General features: G+C 43.6%; 1 protein-coding gene across 2 annotated transcripts in view; it reads right to left on the bottom strand.

Annotated features, from left to right (window-relative positions):
- Positions 1-21,132, bottom strand: part of BRINP3 (BMP/retinoic acid inducible neural specific 3) — a 278,609-nt gene that overhangs the window by 113,443 nt on the left and 144,034 nt on the right. For both annotated transcript variants that reach the window (XM_079981344.1, XM_079981345.1), the window contains exon 3: positions 12,085-12,275. In XM_079981344.1, coding sequence (XP_079837470.1) covers positions 12,085-12,275 — 191 coding nt within the window. The remainder of the gene's footprint in view (positions 1-12,084; positions 12,276-21,132) is intronic.

The following is a 21,132-nucleotide window of genomic DNA, read 5'->3' as shown; positions in this document are numbered from 1 at the left end:
ATTTATAATTTGGAAAATAATTGGATTATATGATTTGAATTGTTATAATTTGGATTAATTGGTTTGATGTGTTTAATTTGGTAAGATGAAACTTAATAAAAAATATTTTTTTTAAAAAAAACAATTTTATTGATTACAGGCTGTGGTTGGTTTGTTTAGGCATTGGTTAAGACTATCTGAACCTGTCCCAGACTATCTTGGACAGGAGCAGAACTGACAACTGCCAGTTGCAGAGGTCCATCAAGGTAAGCACCCCAGGGGATCAATTGAGATGGGTGCCGATCCCTAAGATCACACCCAGAATGCTCCCAGGGGCTCTTGCGTGGCCCTATCCCCCTTTTAGGGGTCGGACAAATGCATGACGAGCCAATGGATTCCTTTAACGGAATACCTACGCAGCAACCATCAGAGGGACAGGTCACAGTCATGCCTCGTTGCCTCCACACACATTAACCAATGCCTAACCACAAACCTTACAAAGTTGTGAAGATTTGCTACACGGTAGGCAAAACCCAAAAGGCACCAGCCAATCAGCCAAGTGGGAAAAATTCCTACTGGGTCCTTGCCCCCAAAGCAGACGACCCACGACGGTATAGCAAGGTCAACACAGACCCTAAATATAGGGAGGGTGGGCGGGTGATTCGTCCAATGGGGTTGCAATTTCTGCAACCCCATTGGCCGGAACAGGTCCCATGCTTCTGAGGGACCAATCGGGTAGCTGTGGCAATCCAAACTTACCCACCCCAGCAACAGAGTCAATTGTGGTGACCTCACTGCAACACATGCTTTCTGGGAGAACCCAATTTGTGTGGAGGGATAAAGGATGAGGCAGGGAAATGCACAAGGAACTGAGATGTGATGTCACATCACCCAATTGACTCCTACAACAAAAGTGCCATCAAAGAGGGATTTGCTGTTTTTAATTAGCATCGGTAAAGAATCCCGTTGTGGCTACTTCAACAAGGAAGAAGCTGCACAATAGTTAGGAAATGGCAGGCTGCAATAATGAATTAAATCAGCATGGGTCTTAGGAGCAACTTCAGGAACGATTTAAATAGAAATGCAAATCACAAAATGCTGTATAAGAGGCATTAGAATAATACTGTAACAGCTTTAGTTAAATATACATAAATATGACTTGGGAACATGTATTTTTATAATGTGTAATAATAGATGTCCCTATGATTAAAACACTTGGAGCTGTTTTCTGCCTCTAGACATATTTTGCACTGTAGACATATTCGAAAAGCCTACCTTCCAATTTTCTCTTCTTATTAGTAATGAAAGGAACATAAACCTTCCATTTTAAAACCATGCAGTGCTCCAGTCAGATGGCATGTGAAGGATGATGGACTATTTTGGGAAAGCAGCTAGCAATATATATTAGCCACTATCAGGATAATAAGTGTGTATTTTATCCTGATAATAGGGACGCAGGTGGCGCTGTGGGTTAAAGCCTCAGCACCTAGGACTTGCCGATCGAAAGGTCGGCGGTTCGAATCCCTGCGGCGGGGTGCGCTCCCGCTGCTCGGTCCCAGCGCCTGCCAACCTAGCAGTTCGAAAGCACCTCCGGGTGCAAGTAGATAAATAGGGACCGCTTACCAGCGGGAAGGTAAATGGCGTTTCCGTGTGCGGCTCTGGCTCGCCAGAGCAGCGATGTCACGCTGGCCACGTGACCCGGAAGTGTCTCCGGACAGCGCTGGCCCCTGGCCTCTTGAGTGAGATGGGCGCACAACCCCAGAGTCTGTCAAGACTGGCCCGTATGGGCAGGGGTACCTTTACCTTTACCTTTATCCTGATAATACCAGGGTGGTATATGCACACTGAGTTTGTTCCCGTTGCCTACTATGGCAATGAAACCGTGTGACTCAAAGCCTACTGAGGTGTTAAGACTGTGAAGGAGAACTTGGTGCATAAAGTTGTGCTTACATATAACACAAACCTTTGAAGGGAAGGAGGAAGGGAGCCTTGCTGCAGACAGATGTCCCTGCAGCCTTGATCCCCAGTCTCAGAGCTCAAGATTGCATGCAGCCTACACATGGGAAGGTTCCCAGTCTTCAGATGTTTGAGTTGCATATGCAGACTTCAGGGCCGCAACCACACTTCTCACTCATGTGTTCTCCATAAATAGAATGGCCGAAGGGGGCTTCTATGAGCGCTCTGTGCAGGAAAATTTCTCCTTCCATGCCCCATTCCAGCTGGAGGGAGCTGGTGGATGGTACTACAATCTCATTCCATTCAAATGGATAGCATTTATGCCAATGACAAGCTGACTCTTCATCATTGTAAACCTTTTTTAACACTGAGGGTAACCTTACAGGGGCTACAAAACAGCAGTGAGTCAGTCCAGAGGCAAAAGTGGATGAAATAATAGATGTGACTCTACCTTTGCACAGTGGCGTGTTCCATCTGTGTAAAAATCAGAGGTTTCTATCCCACTGCTTGCCCACAGCTTTCCATCCTCCTCTGGGGCAAGCAAGAGACATTATCACAGTTGAAGGGCATGCTAGTAAAGGTAAAGGGACCCCTGACCATTAGGTCCAGTCGTGACCGACTCTGGGGTTGCGGCGCTCATCTCGCTTTCTTGGCTGAGGGTACAGCTTCCAGGTCATGTGGCCAGCATGACTAAACTACTTTTTTTCAACCAGAGCAGTGCACGGAAACACCGTTTGCCTTCCCGCCAGAGTGGTACCTATTTATCTACTTGCACTTTGACGTGCTTTCGAACTGCTAGGTTGGCAGGAGCAGGGACCGAACAGTGGGAGCTCACCCCATCGCGGGGATTCGAACCGTTGACCTTCTGATAGGCAAGTCCTAGGCTCTGTGGTTTAACCCACAGTGCCACCCGTGTCCCGAAGGGCATGCTAAAGCCTGGCAAAACTTTCTGAGGAGTGTGCAGAGCACAGAGGGCTGGTGAGAGCTGTGATCTAGGGAGAGGCTTGGACCACAATTGTCCCCCAAGCTGGGGTTCCCACCCCCGTGGAAAAGAGTACTTCCAAAAAGGAAATGTGTTTTGGGGTTCATTTGAACAGCATAAAAATTTAAGCAAGCAATCAATTAATCAATAAATAAATATGTAGAAGGAATTATTGGGCCAACCTATTGTATGCCTTTGTTAATAATTTAGTCAAAATAGCAGTAGAAATGCCAGACTTTCAGACCATGCGAAGCTTCAGCTGAGGATAAAACAGGCACTGAATACAATGAGATTTTTGTAACAGGGCCTTTGCGCAGTCATGGAATTCTAGTTCTAGAATGAATAACTCTTTATAAAATGATGGGAAGGGAAACAGGGGGTGAGAAACATTCAAAAGTGGCAGATGAGGTTAATGGACTAGGCCGAGTTGGCGAAACTAACTGGGAAAATTCGGAACCAGCAAGACCAGACCTTTCTGAAAGACTGGAATAAATTTATGTTGTATTTGAAAGGCAATTGTAAACAATTGACATCGTTAGTAGGGCTACAGGAAGTTTTGTAAGGTTAGAGATAATCAATTACTATCAGTATGATGTTTAAATGCTGTGTTCAAGATTTGGATTAAGGGTAATAACAACAACAACAACAACAAAATGCATTATCAGAGTATAATTAGGAAAACCATTAGCTGAGGAGGAGGGAATTCTCAGGTGGTTTTTATATATTATATGAAAGGGTTTTTATATATTATATGCGAGATTGTTGTTTTGCCAAAAAATATTTGTAAAATTCAATTTAAAAACCACCTTCTTCTGGATTAGCTGGCATTTTAATGTCATGAAGAAATACACTGTGCTGGTTGGTAAATTAATTTTCCAGTGTTTAGCCAATAAAATTCTGGCAGCTGGATTGGACAAAGAAGTAGTATTTTAGGCCAATGAACAAAAGAAGGTATCATATATGAATGCCTCTAGCACAGGTCAGAACCAAACAAAAAAGTGCTCTAGAATCTTAGGCCAGATAAATATTCTTCAAATACAATATATAGTGTAAATACATTTTGTTTTTAATTCAGTACAAGCAACTTACTGCATTTTAAGTTGCTTGTACTGAATAAGAAAACATGTATTTTTACCATATATGTTTAACATGTTTAAACTTTAGTGACATTTACATTTGAAACTAATGAACCTAACTTAGTCAGAGTAATTAATCTCAATGAATCTCCACTAAGTAAAACTTAGTTGAATACCACCCCTTGCCAACAGAAACCAAATTTTCTACAGAGCAATAAAGCAGCAAGAATCACTGCTCACCACACTTTCTCACAGTAATATTTTTATTTTTTAAAGCAGTTTTCCAGAGCTCCCATTTTAGAAAACCCAAGGGCAGCGTGTTTCAGGGTTTGTGAATAGAGATTTGGGAATATTTCAGACAGTGCCATCCCCTTTATGGTCAGAAGGGAATAGCCTTGCCAGTCAGTAGGTTGCAGGGGCATACAAAAAAATCTCTCCACAAGTCATGCATTTGCCAAGTTTGCTTCCTAGCACATGAATACAAATGTTTGTCAGCTCTTGTGAAGAAAGGAAAACGCAAAATTGGCTTCCTCTTTTTTTACTACTATCCTGTCTGTGGAATGCTCTCTCCAGGGAAATTCGCCTGGTGCCCTCATTATACACCTTTAGTAAAGGTAAAGGGACCCCTGACCATTAGGTCCAGTCGTGGCCGACTCTGGGGTTGCGGTGCTCATCTCGCTTTATTGGCCGAGGGAGCCGGCGTACAGCTTCCGGGTCATGCGGCCAGCATGACTAAGCCGCTTCTGGCGAAACAGAGCAGCGCACGGAAACGCCGTTTACCTTCCCGCTGGAGCGGTACCTATTTATCTATTTGCACTTTGACGTGCTTTCGAACTGCTAGGTTGGCAGCTTTTAGGCACCAGGCAAAAACTGGTCCTCTTTAACCAGGCCTTTGGTTGATTTGATTGACATCCTATGCCCTTTTAAAATGTGTGTGTGTGGGGGGGGGGGGAGTTATTGGGTTGTTGTTGTTGTTTTTATTTTGATTATGTGCTTTGTGGTTTTTATATTCTGATTTTCTCCTGTGAACAGCCCTGAGACCTGTAGGCATAGGGCACTATATAAATTCAATAATAATGTTGACCAAAAATAATTTTGCAGGAAATGTAGATGCAATTAAGGGGAAAGTGAGGCATTTCTGTTGGAAACTAACCATGGTACTTGCAGTCAGTGGCGTAATGTGGGTTACCAATGCCTGGGGCTGCATGGAGCGAGGGATGGGAGGGAAGGAAACAGATGGAGTGCACATGCACACTGAACTGCTTAACAGCATCCCCATCACCCAGGAAATAACAGCTGCGGAGATAGGAAAAGAAGAGTCATTCTGTTTTCTGGAGAGGTCACTTCCTGGTTCACATGGAGAAGCCGTTTTCAACAGAGCCCAGCAATGTAAGCATGCAGCTGTATTGAGGCAGCACTGGGTGTTGAAATTTTGTGCTCCTAACAATTCTGCACCCGGCGCAACTGCCCCTTTGGGGCCCCCACATGCTACGCCGCTGCTTATAATTTAACATAGCAAACCATGGGTAGGCAAACTAAGGCCTGGGGCCGGATCCAGCCCAATCGCCTTCTAAATCTGGCCCGCGGACGGTCTGGGAATCAACATGTTTTTACATAAATAGAATGTATCCTTTTATTTAAAATGCATCTCTGGGTTATTTGTGGGGCCTTCCTGGTGTTTTCACATGAGTAGAATGTGTGCTTTTATTTAAAATGCATCTCTGGGTTATTTGTGGGACATAGAAATTCGTTCATTATCTTTTCCTCAAAATATAGTCCGGCCCCTCACAAGGTCTGAGGGACAGTGGACCGGCCCCCTGCTGAAAAAAATTGCTGACCCCTGTTAAGTAAATCATACAAATGGAACACCGAAACACACACCTACAGTGAATATGAATATGGCAAGTTTATATTGGCTCTGAGCAATAAGACTTTACGCTGCCCATCTCTGGACAGTTGCTATAGTTGAAGTTCTCAAACATCAATTAAATGGCAGCAGCAGATGGTTCTGGGAAGACCATCCCACTCACAAGTTTTTTAGGCTACTGTGGAACACAACATTTCCTTTTGTGACCATGGCCTCAGGGAGATAAAAATATTCCAGAGAGTGCAGATAAAGCTCTATCCACACGGCTCCCATTAGCATCAATGAAAACGGCATACCTAAATTAATACATGCTGTTTTCAAAAGCGATGTCATTGTGTGCAACATTAAGAAATTTACAAGGGGAGGAGGTGTATACCATCTATTTGATAATAGGTTGAATGGGAGGGGGAAATAATCCAACAGAGAGATCTGGAGAAAAAGGAATAGGAATTATGCAGCGGGGAAGATAATTAGTGCTCAGAATTGCCCACCCAGGCAACCACCAAAGAGTGACAATTGAGGAAAACTGTTTTATCCCTTGGTGGGTGATTATATTGAAGATAATGCCTGTGATTGTGTAGCCTTCCCGCCGGACAATCTTGTTGAACACCTTTGATTCGTGCAAAGAATGTCTTTCTTTAATTCATTTTCTGAAAGTGAAGCCTCAACTGTATATTATGAAAATGACAGTCAGTCTTTTTCTCCTCTGGCAGGTGCTTGAGTTCTATAACTGATGCTGCAGCATCAGTTTTGTAAAGGTCCTTTCCAGATATAGTTTCCTTTTGTCGCTTAAGATAACAATATGTTAAGCCCCATCATAGCTCCTCCTCCTCCTCTTCCTCCTCCTTTTTTAAAGAAAGAAAGAAAGAAAGAAAGTAGCAGATAGATCAAAATCTTACTGAAGTGAGGGTGCTCATGCACACACACAAAAATCTATCCGTGTTCCCAGCATACCATGACTGACAGTTCAATTGTATAAAACTTACAGGATTAAAAAAAAAAAAATGTAAAATGCTGATAAAAAACACTATTCGGTTGGCAGCTGCAGAGGAGGAATATGCTGTGTCAGGAACTGTCCATTTCGAATTGGTGTGTGCAACCTCTCTGATTAAAATGATACCTCTGTTCTGCTCTGCTTGCACTGCTCCCATCTACTGAATAGCATTTAAGTGAAGAGAAGATTACAACTCTCAGGAGCTTTAATGGAAGTATGTTTGTTCGTGTTGGGGAAGAGAGCATAAGAGGAGTAGACATTTAACAGGGATGTATATCCAATTCTAGGCTGCACAGTTCAGCAATCAGCATGGGTTACTTTCCCCCTCATTGTTAACTTTTGTGCCAATCCTGCACGGGTTCAAGAGGCCCACAATAAATTGTCACCCTTTGTTTCCACCTTCCATTGATGGACTGCCTCCCGCTATTTAAATCCTTTTAAAAACGAAGAAATAACAATAATAGTACTAATGCTGCTACTACAAGCCTTAACTACTACTACTACTACTACCAGCCGCCATCTTGGATTCCTCACATCCACCCAACCCCCCACCTCCGAAGTTAAGGCTTGAATCCAAAGTAGTGTTAATCCACTCATTCTACTATGGCAAGGATTTCTGGTTGCGCAGTGGAAACCCCCTCCCCATGTTCTCCTCACCCAGAACAACCTCTAAATCAGTTCAGCGTTTTCACCACAATGCTCCACAGTAGATCTGGGGAGGGTGGGAGAATTGGGGGGCGGGGAGGGAGGGAGAAGAGGAGATAAATTTCCATTGTGCAGGCATAAATCCTTGCACCAACAGAATGAGGGCATTGGATACCACTCTAAATAATTCTGGAACACTGGGAAGAAAAACAGGGGGCTGTTGACATATTTGGGGCAGCAGCAATCTTCTCCCCTGCAATGATGTGGAATTGCTTAACATCCAGTAAAATTGCCTGGAAAGGAGAATGCCATGGGCCCCTGTGACACCTGGTAGGACAGAAGTGGCAGGATCTGTCAGAGGGGGACGGGGATAAGGATTCTGAGGATTCTGGGGAGGTACACACAGCTCAAGCAGCAACTGGGATGAGGGTTTCACTTCAGGACTACCAGACCTCCCAAAAGGGGAGGGAATGTGTTAAGTTGTGGGTGAACATATCAGACAACACAGCGATTCTTCAAACAGCTCTTGTTTATTCACAGGCCAGAACAGAACTGAACTGAAGGGTTCAGCCAGCCTGCTTATATAGAGCTCGACTACAACGCAACTGTAACAGATTTCTGTAACTATCCAATCACTGAACGTCACTTTCAGTCCCATATTTGCATATGTGGACCTGAGTGAAAACTATCTACAGTATCCCCCTGCTGGCCCAGGGTGAGAACTTCAGTACATAACAGGAAGCTTGGCTGATCCAGTCTCCACCCTGCGACCTGAGAGTAAGGTTCCCACAGTAGCTGAGGAGCCAAATTGGTTGGAGGCAGAGGGATTCATAGGGTTGGACTTCAGTCCCATCACCAAGTATGCACTGCTGTCAGCATAGACATAAACAGATGTGCAGTCCACCCCCAATAGGGGTGCATGTTTGCAAACTTCTCACTTGTGATGGGAATCACAAGTGAGCTCTACGTGGGGCTACCTTTGAAGGTGACCTGGAAACTACAATTAATCCAGAATGTGGCAGCTAGACTGGTGACTGGGAGTGGCTGCTGAGACCACATAACACCAGCCCTGGAAGACCTACATTGGTTCTAGGTACATTTCTGAGCACAATTCAAAGTGTTGGTGCTGACCTTTAAAGCCCTAAATGGCCTCGGCCCAGTATACCTGAAGGAGCATCTCCACCCTCATTGTTCAGCCCAGACACTGAGGTCCAGCACTGAGGGCCTTCTGGCAGTTCCCTCACTGCAAGAAGCAAAGTTACAGGGAACCAGGTAGAGGGCCTTCTCGGTGGTGGCACCCGCCCTGTGGAACACCCTCCCATCAGATATCAAAGAAATAAACAACTATCTGACGTTTAGAAGACATCTGAAGGCTATTTAGAGAAGTTTTTAATGACTGATGTTTTAATGTATTTTAATCTTTTGTTGGAAGCTGCCCAGAGTGGCTGGGGAAACCCAGCCAGATGGGTGGGGTATAAATAAATTATTATTGTTGTTATTATTATTATTATTATTATTATTATTATTATTATTATTATTTATTATGAGCTCCTGTTGTTCGGTCCCAGCTCCTGCCAACCTAGCAGTTCGAAAGCACACCAAAAGTGCAAGTAGATAAATAGGTACCGCTCCGGCGGTAAGGTAAACAGCGTTTCCGTGCGCTGCTCTGGTTTCATCAGAAGCGGCTTAGTCATGCTGGCCACATGACCCAGAAATACTGTCTGCGGACAAACGCTGGCTCCCTCGGCCAGTAAAGCAAGATGAGTGCCGCAATCCCAGAGACATTCGCGACTGGAATTAACTGTCAGGGGTCCCTTACCATTATTATTATTATTATTATTATTATTATTATTATTATTATTATTATATTTCCCCTAGCTTCTTAACCAAAATATGTTAACTGAAGAAAATATTATGCTTACGGAAAAATGGTTTTAAAATCTGAATAGTTACTGCACACACAAAACCCCAAAGCATAACAGCAAAAGGCAACAAAAATAACCAGGACAAACACATCCAGCTATTCCAGGCTGCCCATTATTTTCTTTAAGTTCCTTAAAGCAATGTCTTCCAGACAGAGTTTTCAGCATCTCCAGGGTTCAGCAGCTCATTCAGTATCTCTCTTCCAGCAAAAAGCTTAAAATCTCTCTGTGTTTTTTTTATAACCAAACAAGAAAGCACACTCTTCCCTTCTTCCTTCTACTAAGCCCTTCTTCTCCTGAAATGAAAGCGAAAGAAATCCTCCCTCTCTGTGGTGTCTCTCTAAGGTGCTGAAGACTGACAGGAAAACGAATAAACCTCCAATAATGGAAAGCACAGGCCACACCAAGCAGAAAAATCTGAATGCAAGGCCTCCTACAGCGAGCAGCCCATGAGAAAACCCTGTTCCACGAACTGCATGAAAAGACAAACTTCAAAGAGATCTGGGGTGCATTTTTGGAGGTCTTCGCTGAGTAATTGCCCGCCTGCAATAACTCAGGACCACAATACTTCAAGGACTACCTCTCTTCATATGAACCTACCTGGACCCTGAGATCATCTTCTGAGGCCCTTCTTCGTGTGCCTCGTCGATGAGAGGTCTGGAAGGTGGCACCACAAGAATGGGCCTTTTCTGCTGTGGCTCCCCATCTGTGGAATGCCCTCCCCAGGGAGGTTCAACTGCCTCTTTCATTATACACGTTGGGCGCTAGGCAAAAGCGTTCCTCTTCAACCAGGCCTTTGGTTGATTGACATCTGATGCCCTTTTAAACGTGTAATGGAAGGCGGGATTATTGGGTCGTTCCGGAGGTCTCTTCTTAACCTGAAACTGTTCTTAACCTGAAGCACCACTTTAGCTAATGGGGCCTCCTCCTGCTGCTGCTGCGCCGCCACTGTGTGATTTCTGTTCTCATCCTGAAGCAAAGTTCTTAACCCGAGGTACTATTTCTGGGTTAGCAGAGTCTGTAACCTGAAGCGTATGCAACCTGAGATACCACTGTATTCTGTGTCTTTTAAATTGTAATTTTATGTGGTGAACCACCCTGGGTTCTACAGGTGTAGGGCGGACTGGTCATGTTGTGTGGATGCCTGATTATCATCTTCCGAAGCAACTACAGCCATACCTCTTCTTTCGAACGCTTCATGTTGCTTTTATTTGGGTTAAGAACACAGGAAACCTGGAAGTGTTTACTTCCAGGTTTCGCCGTGCACAAACGCGCAGAAGTGTCCTGCGCACTTTGTCCATGCGCAGAAGTGGTCTATCGCGCTTCACACATGCACAGAAGCACCGGTTACGGACATTTCAGGGTGCAAACAGAACCCTGGAACGGTTCGTGTCTGCAACCAGAGGGACCACTGTACTCTATTCCGAACTTAAAAATGGAAAGCGTAATGCTGGTGGTCAACAAAAGAGGTTTAAAGACTGTCTCAAGGCAAATCTAAAAAAATGTAATATAAACACCAATAATTGGGAAACACTGGCCTGCGAGCACTCCAATTGGAGAACAGCCTTTACCCAACGTGTCATAGGCTTTGAAGACACTTGAATGCAGGACGCAAGGAAGAAATGTGCTAAGAGGAAGGCACACTTGGCAAACCCTCACCGTGATCAGCTCCCGCCTGGAAACCAATGTCCCCGCTGTGGAAGGACTTGTGGATCCATAACTGGCCTCCACAGTCACTTATGGACCATGCTAAGACCATGTTTATGGAAGGCAATCTTACTCGGCTTCAAGGGATGGCCAAAGAAGAAGAAGATAACTAAATAAAATAAATAAATAAATGCATCTAGAAAAAGGGGATGGCACAGCACAGGGATGGAAACTTATCCAGTTTAATGTGTGTTTTTTAATCTGCGACTTGAGCAGAGTACTGACACTCCTTTATCCTAACCTTTATCTGAGAACATGAGCCTCAACACTGTGTAACACGCTAAACAAGCAAACATCAGAAACAAAAATGGTGTTGAAGAAGACGACAGAGCAAAGGGGTAGGGGTATGAGAGGCAGGAAAGGGGAGGGAATAAGAAGGTGAACTGTTTTATTACAATTGTCTTATCGTGAAAACTCTAATATACTATAGATTTTTTTTAAAGGCTTCCAATCATTAGCTAAACTTTTGACCTTTTGATTTTAACCCATCCAAGCAGCAATTAACCCTAACCAAATGATATATGTTTATCAATGAACTCCATTCCTTCACAAGGTTTATTGGTTGTGTGAATATTGAAGGAAAGATTCCGTTAAACTGGTCAGATCATAACTCATAACTCAGTCTTTAAAATCTTTTGGCCATTCAGTGGTGACTTTTCCATGTTCTTTGTATATGGATTTTTTGAAACTAGGTTCTATATTTCAGACTGTACATGAATGTGATGGATAAAGTGATTTTTGTGTGTGTGTGCAGATTCTTCCCCTTCCTCTTTTTTCCAGTATATTTTAGAATTTATAAAACCTAAATTAAAAGAAATAATGGAGATTACTGAACAAATGCACCATGAGGTATATGATGTTCATCCCATCATAGACAGTTGTTGTTTTCACAATTAATTCATTGTTGCTGAGAAGGTTAAATAGACAGGTAGAATACTTCTTGAGAGTGACCTTACCTCCCAGGGTAGCTGACAGCAAGAAGTGTGTCCCATATTTCTTGATAAGATTGTCTGTGATCTGCTGAAGAGTCGGCCTACGTCCTAATAGTCTTATGTTCCGGAAAAATTCAGGGGCGAGAGGCAGCGGAGAGCCAAGAAAATTCTTTCTCTCGACGGCTAAGTTATTTACTTTCCAACGGCCAAATTCCCTGGAAAGCAAAAGGAAAAAAATATATGTCTTGTTCAAAAACACATCGTTTAGACATTTTCACTAGAAAACTACACCAACCAGCTGTCTAGTATATATGTATGTATCACTTATTTCTGATAGTGTGTCATGCATTTGATACCTAAAACAAGCAAAACGTAAAACAGAGGGATCATTTCATAACAAAGCCATTGTGTGAAGAAAACAAAAACTTGTTTTTAAAATGTCTGTTTTAAAAATTGCCTATTTCCTTCTGCAGAGTGTGATGGTTGTCTGCAACAGGCTGGTTTTATTCTGCAAGGGATACTAGTAGAGCGATATCATCATGAATATTTGGAATTTTTCTTATGCTGCAGGGGGGGGGGAAACAAAAGCCTTTGTTTCACACACATGTTTCTCTGAGAGAAAAGCATCACACCAACTCAGGTTTGGCATGTTTTCATAGCTGAATTGGAACACGGTTTCTTATGGAAGTCCACTACTCTCAGTCCTTTTCAAAGCATTTATTGAATTGTCCTCACTCTCAGTGGCCCTCATCAACATTATCAAGTAGCTATATCTGGTGGGTTATGCATCGTGGTGACATCATCCCATTTCACTGCACAATCACCTGACCAGGAAGGATGAACAGCAATATCTAGGCAGGTGATGGCACTGAAGTGGCAGCAGGAAGGGGGAACAAAGAAACTGAACTGGATTAAAGAAAGATGCAGCATTACACCCGCACCACAGGCGTTAATTAACTTAGCAACACCAGAATGACAGTGTTCACACTAATTCTACTACTTGTGAATGACCACTGATCATTTGCATACATTTGAAGGCATCTAGACCTGCCAACTGAATGCAACACTCGTAAGATTTTTACCAATTGCTTTTGCTGCAACAGACAACCACGTTATCCTTTTGGAAGTTGCTGCAACTAAAATAATTCTGCCTTATGAAAGTTGCCAGCTACCTAAAAAGCCTAAACTAGAGCATGTTTGACACAACTCTACAAAATCACGAGAGGGGTTTTCATAAATTGCCTTTCTATTTCTCCTTCTCGTGCTTTGAATGGCCACTTACCCCTTTCCAGGTGGGCGGCATTTGTTGCCCCTCACCCATTGCTGGATTTACATATAAGCTAAACAAGCGATAGCTTAGGGCCCCACTTTCTTGCCCCCCCAAAAAAAAAAATTTTCAATATTAATTTTAAAAAATTAAATCTTTATTGCGGTCTATAGACCCACAAAATGGTTTCAAAACAAGATACAGTTAAGACAACCAAACAACAGGCGAAAGAGACAGAGGTAGTCATTTTGTTATGTCTAGAGCATGATGGTCTTTGTTTCTTGCAACCTCTGAAAGAAACTTTGCCATGGTCGGTGTAATATCATTTGACTTATCCTCCAGAAGGCTTCAGATTTTCCTGCCAAATTTGCTAGTATGGATTTGATCCCTTGCTTGCTCATACTGCTCACTATTAATATACTTCTTAATTGTATTTCAGTTCAACAATTACTTTGATAAAATACATCTTTTGTTATGTGCAAATGGCCTTCGATACCTATTAGGTCCATAAATTGCCATATAGCATATATTCAACACACACAAAAACCAGCCACAATTTGTTGTTGGCAAAGGATAGCTGGACATATAAAGGGCCCCATTACCTTCAGTAGCTTAGGGCCTCATCAAACCTAAATCCGGCCCTGCCCTCACCTGTCTGCATCCATCCCTAGAAGCCCTGAACCATGAGCCGCCCTGCAGGGCGGAATTTCCGCCAAAACATTAAAATTTGAATGGGCCAATCAGGGGCTCACTCATGACCATTCTGCCAGCGATGTGTAAAAGCTGGCTGTGCTGAACACCTTCAGTGCAGTTGGCAGAAAACCAATCCTGCCCTGCCCTTCCTCCCTTTGCACATTCATTTTTTAATTCTTTTTTTTAAAAAAAACGAACACCTCAGCAAATTGTGTCCTCTCTAAAGAGGGCACGTGTTGTGGTGAGACCTGGAGACTGACCTCCTGGTTGTGGGTGGGTCCATTGGATAGCCACAACACCTGATTGGTAGGTCCCTCATTGCTGGGTGTAATCTGGCCAATGGGGCGCAGTCTGAATGGATCAAGGGACCTATATACATTGGTACCTCCGGTTAAGTACTTAATTCGTTCCAGAGGTCCGTTCTTAACCAGAAACTGTTCTTAACCTGAAGCACCACTTTAGTTAATGGGGCCTCCCACTTCTGCCGCACGATTTCTGTTCTCATCCTGAAGCAAAGTTCTTAACCCAAGGTACTATTTCTGGGTTAGTGGAGTCTGTACCCTGAAGCGTATGTAACCTGAAGCATATGTAACCTGAGGTACCACTGTAAACCCATGCACGTGTCCCAGAGCTTCCTCTTTCAGCTCATGCATCAGAACACCCACCCACCTCCCCCTAATTTTAGGGCATTTTGAAATTGACCTTGCTATGCCCTCGTGTGTCATCTGTCGTTGGGACAGGAGCACAGCAGGAATTTTTCCCACTTGGCTGATTGGCTGTGTCCATTTGGGTCTCACCTGCCACATAGCAATTCATTACAACTTGTAAGGTTGTGGATAGGCACTGGTTCATGTGATAGGGATGGGAGAATGGTCTCGCCATCCCTATGTGAAGGGTATTCCGTTAAAGGAATCCAGGGACTCAACTGGTTTGGTCAGCCCCCGAGAGGGGGTTGTGCCTGTCCAGGGGGGCATGTGGGTGGTGAACATAGTCTGTTCCCAGCTGTTTGCCTACCCAGGTGTTCACCCCTGGCTGACCTATGATAGAGCTCTGGGTCAGCGCTGCCTGCAATGGTGCAGAGAGCTAGTCAAACCAGAGCCTATGCAACCACTCACTTTTCTGTAATCAATAAAGTTGTGGCCTAAATTGTGCCAAAAACCAAAACTAAAATTTGAGTCAAATGTGTCTTTATTTAATGTGGAGTTCTTGGGGTCTGAACACACAACTGCAGATTAACGCAGAATGGAATAAATTCATTAATGATCACATGCACATTTGACACAGACTAGAAACTGACAAAGAAATAGAGTGATCTGTCCATTCCTGCTTTCTGAAAATATAAGCCCCCAAATCACAGGTGTGAAGCTCTCCCTTTGACATCGCTTCCTCACATTAAATTACAATAATGTCTGCAAAGCAGATCCTTAAATGGAGGCAGTTTTTGATTACCGCTGAAGATAAATTATTCCAGAGGTTTCATTAAACACAAAGAATGGCACCTCCTATTTGCTTCTCCAAAATATATCAGTGGATGCAATGAAAGCAAACAAGTCAATTAAGTAGTAATAAGCACATCTTTTATTCATTTGCTTACCAATTAAGATGCCGCTAAGAGTTATTAAGAAAAGGACACATTGTCCTCAAAATCTAATCAAGGGACCATTCTTGTTGCAAAACATCTGTGGAATCCTCATTCAGATGGGACATGCCAACAGTTAACAGCATTTGCTTTGAGGGAAATTCAGAGTCCAGTTTGTGCATACTACACTGAGATAACATAGGGGCTTTTGTCCATTTCTTCAGTGTCAGGGAATAGGGAATTAAGCACAGAAACTGATCACATTGATCCACTTTTCTTTAAAGCCACATAAAGGGAGTGATTCATGCTTAACCTGGGCTACAGCGAAGGGGAGAGCCACAAAGAGAAGGCATTTTTATAAATTTGTTTGCTTCATTGTAGAATATCACAGAGTTTGTTGGACTCACAGTCCTAAGCAGAATACCTTCTGTGTTGACATCTTCCATATGCACGAAGCTTATCAAATGGGGCTCTGCTCTTAGTATCATTACCAGCACTGAACTAGTGCAGTAATTTTCCTCTCCTCCCTGGAAGGGAAAGTTCTGTGGGTGGAACTCTGTGCACATAGCATGGGATACCCAAGTGTCCTGCCCTTTGAAGGTTAGGTCACCAAGTATGGGGGAGTAGGGCCTTTCTAGTGGTGACATCAGCGTTGGTAAATTTACTAGCATCTGTGGTTCATGGAATTTAGAGAGATTGTGAAAGCTTTTCCATTCCCCAGGTTTATTGGGCTGAATAACTTCAGAATGCACAGCTGATCTGTTTTTATATATATGCAAATTTGTGTGTGTGTGTGTGTGTGTAGAAACCGTGGTATCTATATGATTTGGGTTTACAGTGGTACCTGGGTTTACGAACTTAATCCATTCCAGAAGTCCGTTCTTAAACCAAAACTGTTCTTAAACCGACACACGCTTTCCCTAATGAGGCCTCCTGCCGCCAGTGCCCTTCCACCGTTCAGATTCCATTCTTAGACCGAGGTAAAGTTCGCAAATTTCCGGTTTTGTGGAGTTCTTAAACTGAATCGTTCGTAAACAGGACTGTTCTTAAACCAAGGTACCACTGTATTTGCACCTATTTACTACCTGAGCCTACTACCGGCTCGCAGCAGGAATATGCAGCTGTCCCATACAGGGATCAAACCTGCAACCTTGGCGCTGTCAGCTCCATTCTCTAACCAACTGAGCTATCCATGGATTCAAACAAAAATCAAACATCCCTCTGACTCTCTCAGTTCCCAGCTTGCTGCTTTGCTTCTAGCTCATATCTCTCTCAACTCTGCTTTTGCCCTTCTATCTACTTGCTGCCTGACACCTCCTTTGTTTGCTTAATGGCTCATCACCCAGGCGATCACCTCACCAGGAAGTTAGTCTGGCTTATATTTGCCAGATCCAGTGATTAGAAGGATCTTGGAATACAGTCTACCCACCCCCCATCCCAACTCATAATATTACTATAACAACAGCTACCAAGGGAAGAAAGGAACAGAACTGTGGTGCATGAGAAAGAAGATTTAACCATTTCCTGCTAAGCATCTTAGGTCTCCGTGAAAATCACCCTGAGATCATCTTCTGAGGCCTTCCTTCATGTGCCGCCTCCTCGAGAGGTCCGGAGGGCGGCAACATGAGAACGGGGCCTTCTCTGCAGTGGCTCCTCATCTGTGGAATGCTCTCCCCAGGGAAATTTGCCTGGCGCCTTCATTATACACCTTTAGGAGCCAGGCAAAAGCATTCCTTTTTACCCAGGCCTTTGATTGATCTATCAACATCCCATACCCTTTTAAAATGTGGCTCTATTTTGGGGAAGGGGTATTATTGGGTTATTGCTTTTATTTTTATTTTATATAAGTGGTACCTTGGGATACAAACACCTCAGGTTACAAATGCTTTGGGTTATAAACTCCACTAACCTGGGAGTAGTACCTCGGGTTGAGAACTTTGCCCCAGGATGAGAACGGAAATCGTGCGCTGGTGGCACAGCGGCAGCAGGAGGCCCTATTAGCGAAAGCGTGCCTCAGGTTATGAATGGTTTGGGGTTAAGAATGGACCTCCGGAACAAATTAAGTTTGTAACCTGGAGTACCACTCTACTGTGATCTTTTTATGTAAACCACCCTGACACCTCTGGATATAGGGCGGTATATAAATTCAATAAATAATAATAATAATAATAATAATAATAATAATAATAATAATAAAGGTGCCATTTCCCATGGGAAAAGAGAAGTTTTTTTGGGGGGGACAGCTTTCACTTTGTAGTTTTACTGCCCCCACCCCTGCATCCAGCAGTCGCTATTACACACAGAGCTGCTATTTCAAAAGTAAAAACCAGGCATATAGGACAGGGTTGTGCATTCACCCCAGGTTTAAAAAAACATGAATTTATGAAGTTGGGGTTTATGAAGCATTGTGACCCTGTACTCCTTCCACACAGATATAATTGAGTAAAAGGTAAAGGTAAAGGGACCCCTGACCATTAGGTCCAGTCGTGACTGACTTTGGGGTTGCGGCGCTCATCTCGCTTTATTGGCCGAGGGAGCCGACGTACAGCTTCCGGGTCATGTGGCCAGCATGACTAAGCCGCTTCTGGCGAACCAGAGCAGTGCACGGAAACGCTGTTTACCTTCCCACAGAAGCGGTACCTATTTATCTACTCGCACTTTGATGTGCTTTCGAACTGCTAGGTTGGCAGGAGCAGGGACCGAGCAACGGGAGCTCACCCCGTCGTGGGGATTCGAACCACCAACCTTCTGATCGGCAAGTCGTAGGCTCTGTGGTTTATCAGATTGGAGGGGGACTGGAGGCCACCTGTGCAATGGCACTTTTTTATTTATATAACACATTGATATCCCATATGTTATTTCAGACAATATATGGTACCTAGAGCTGGAGAACCTTGGCCTGGGATAAAATCTGCAGAATTACAATGCAGTTCTCTCTCTCTCTCTCTCTCTCTCTCTCTCTCTCTCTCTCTCTCTCTTCCCTGTGTGTGTGTGTAGGCAGATACAGTGGTACCTTGGGTTACAGACACTTCAGGTGACAGACGCTTCAGGTTACAGACTCCGCCAACCCAGAAATAGTACCTCAGGTTAAGAACAGTTTCAGGTTAAGAACGGACCTCCAGAACGAATTAAGTTCTTAACCCGAGGTACCACTGTATTCTAATTTGTCTATTCACTGATTAACTTAACAACTGAACGTTATTAAGAACTTCACTGATAGTTCTGCCACCCCTCAAGAACATAGCAAAATTTCTGCTTCACTTTTCTGGAACCTGAAGGTGTCACTGAGATAGAACTGTTTTGACAGAGAAATAACACTTGAAGCATGTCATTTAAATATGGATATGTTAAATCTTCTGGGTTTTTTTCTTCTTCCTTTGAGCCTGCTGCTGTAACTGAGGGCTGTTTCACACAAGCCCTGTCCAGACGAAAGACACAGATAGACAGGGGTAGGATCACTCACCCCGAGTTCCTGCTACAGACTTCTGTCCATTTAATGAAGGTGGAAATAGATCCCACGTGTGAATAATTGCATTTAAGTAGGCTATAATTCAGCCTTCAGCTGAGCATGGGGGGGGGGGCAGGAGTGGAGACAATGTGTGAGCTTCCCCTTAATAATAATAATAATAATAATAATAATAATAATAATAAATTTTATTTATACCCCGCCCCCAGCCAGAGCCAGGCTCAGGGTGGCTAACACCAATAACATTTCAGTAAAAACATAATACGAAAAAAAGAAAAAAAATCAATTTAAAATACAGGTTAAAATGCAATTTAAAATGCAGCCTCATTTTTAAAGTCAAAACCATAAGGGGAGGGAAACATAAGGGTCAGACTGAGTCCAAACCAAGGGCCAGGCGGAACACCTGTGGAAAGATGTCAAGTCTCGTAGGGCCCTAGTCTCTCGTGACAGAGCGTTCCACCAAGTTGGGGCCAGTACTGAAAAGGCCCTGGCCCTAGTTGAGACCAACCTAACCACCTTGTGACTTAGGACCTCCAAAATGTTGTCATTTGTGGACCTTAAGGTCCTACGCGGGGCATACCAGGAGAGGCGGTCCCATAGGTACGTGGGTCCTAGGCCGTATAGAGCAATCTTTGTGGCCCTCCAAGTGTCGCTGGGCTGCACCTCCCAACCATTCCTGGCCATTGGCTTTGCTGACTGGGACTGATAGGAGTACAATTACGCCTGGAAGGCACCACACTGGCAATCCCTGTGTTTGGTCAATGTGTGATGAGGCCATCTTTGGCTGAATAAGGATCCACACTCAGAACATGAGTTTGTTGTTGTTTAGTCATTTAGTCATGTCCAGCTCTTTGTGACCCCATGGACCAGAGCACACCAGGTATTCCTGTCTTCCACTGCCTCCCGCAGTTTGGTCAAACTCATGCTGATAGCTTTGAGAACACTATCCAACCATCTCGTCCTCTGTCGTCCCCTTCTCCTTGTGCCCTCCATCTTTCCCAACATCAGGGTCTTTTCCAGAGAGTCCTCTCTTCTCATGAGGTGGCCAAAGTATTGGAGCCCCAGCTTCAGGATCTGTCCTTCCAGTGAGCACTCAGGGCTGATTTCCTTCAGAATGGATAGGTTTGATCTTCTTGCAGTCCATGGGACTCTCAAGAGTCTCCTCCAGCACAATAATTCAAAAGCATCAATTCTTCGGCGATCAGCCTTCTTTATGGTCCAGCTCTCACTTCCATACATCACTACTGGGAAAACCATAGCTTTTACTATACAGACCTTTGTTGGCAAGGTCCAACATGAGTTTACTCTGAGCATATTGGGTGTGTGGATTCCCAGCATGCAGAAGAGTGTTATGGTGCCAGTCAAAGGCCGAGGAGCACATTTCATCCAGATTCAGCTGATAAAAATTACAGACTGAGAATGCACTGTGAGCTTATATACAGTATGAGGACGGCATATTGATGAGACTGTCAATTTGTATTTCTTAGTGCAGAAAGTATTGATCTGATGTGTAGAGATCTTTTCTATTCTGCTTAATTCAAGAGGGTTCTGGAAGCTTCTCTGTGTGAAAGAAACTTCATTGTGTTTGGGTTATTCCTTCAGAGAAGGTGAGCACAGCTGGTTTAAACTGGTTCTCTCATCTTTCCCGCAAAGGTCATGCTGACTATAAAAGTAGGGCCAGAAGGAGCCTGGGAAACACTTTTTCTTCTATCTCTCTTCCTCCTGGTGTTGTGTTCTGAATATAGATAGTGTTAAGGTTTAGACTTGTTATAAGTTATTGTAAGTTTAAGTTAAGTCTGCTGCAACTCAATTTCTTATGGACAGTGCCAATCTTGAATGTACTGGATTTGTGACCATTGTGCTCATTCGTCTTTAGTAGCAGTAAAGCTCTGCTGGATGAAATACAATGGCCTCTGGTCTATTTTGGGGGAATCCTGCAACATGTTTAAGTTGTTACTCTGCTAACTATAGAATGGATCAATATTGAGTAGAATTCCATGACAGGGACTTCGTAAGAATGAGATCCTTTTGCACAATGCCAGTATGCCACCTCGTTGCCATTCCTAG

The sequence above is a fragment of the Podarcis cretensis genome, assembly GCF_951804945.1.
Source record: "Podarcis cretensis genome assembly, chromosome: 6".
Classification (NCBI taxonomy): Eukaryota; Metazoa; Chordata; class Lepidosauria; order Squamata; family Lacertidae; genus Podarcis; species Podarcis cretensis.
Note: the sequence above shows the minus strand (reverse complement) of the source record. Positions and strands in the feature narration are given on the sequence as shown.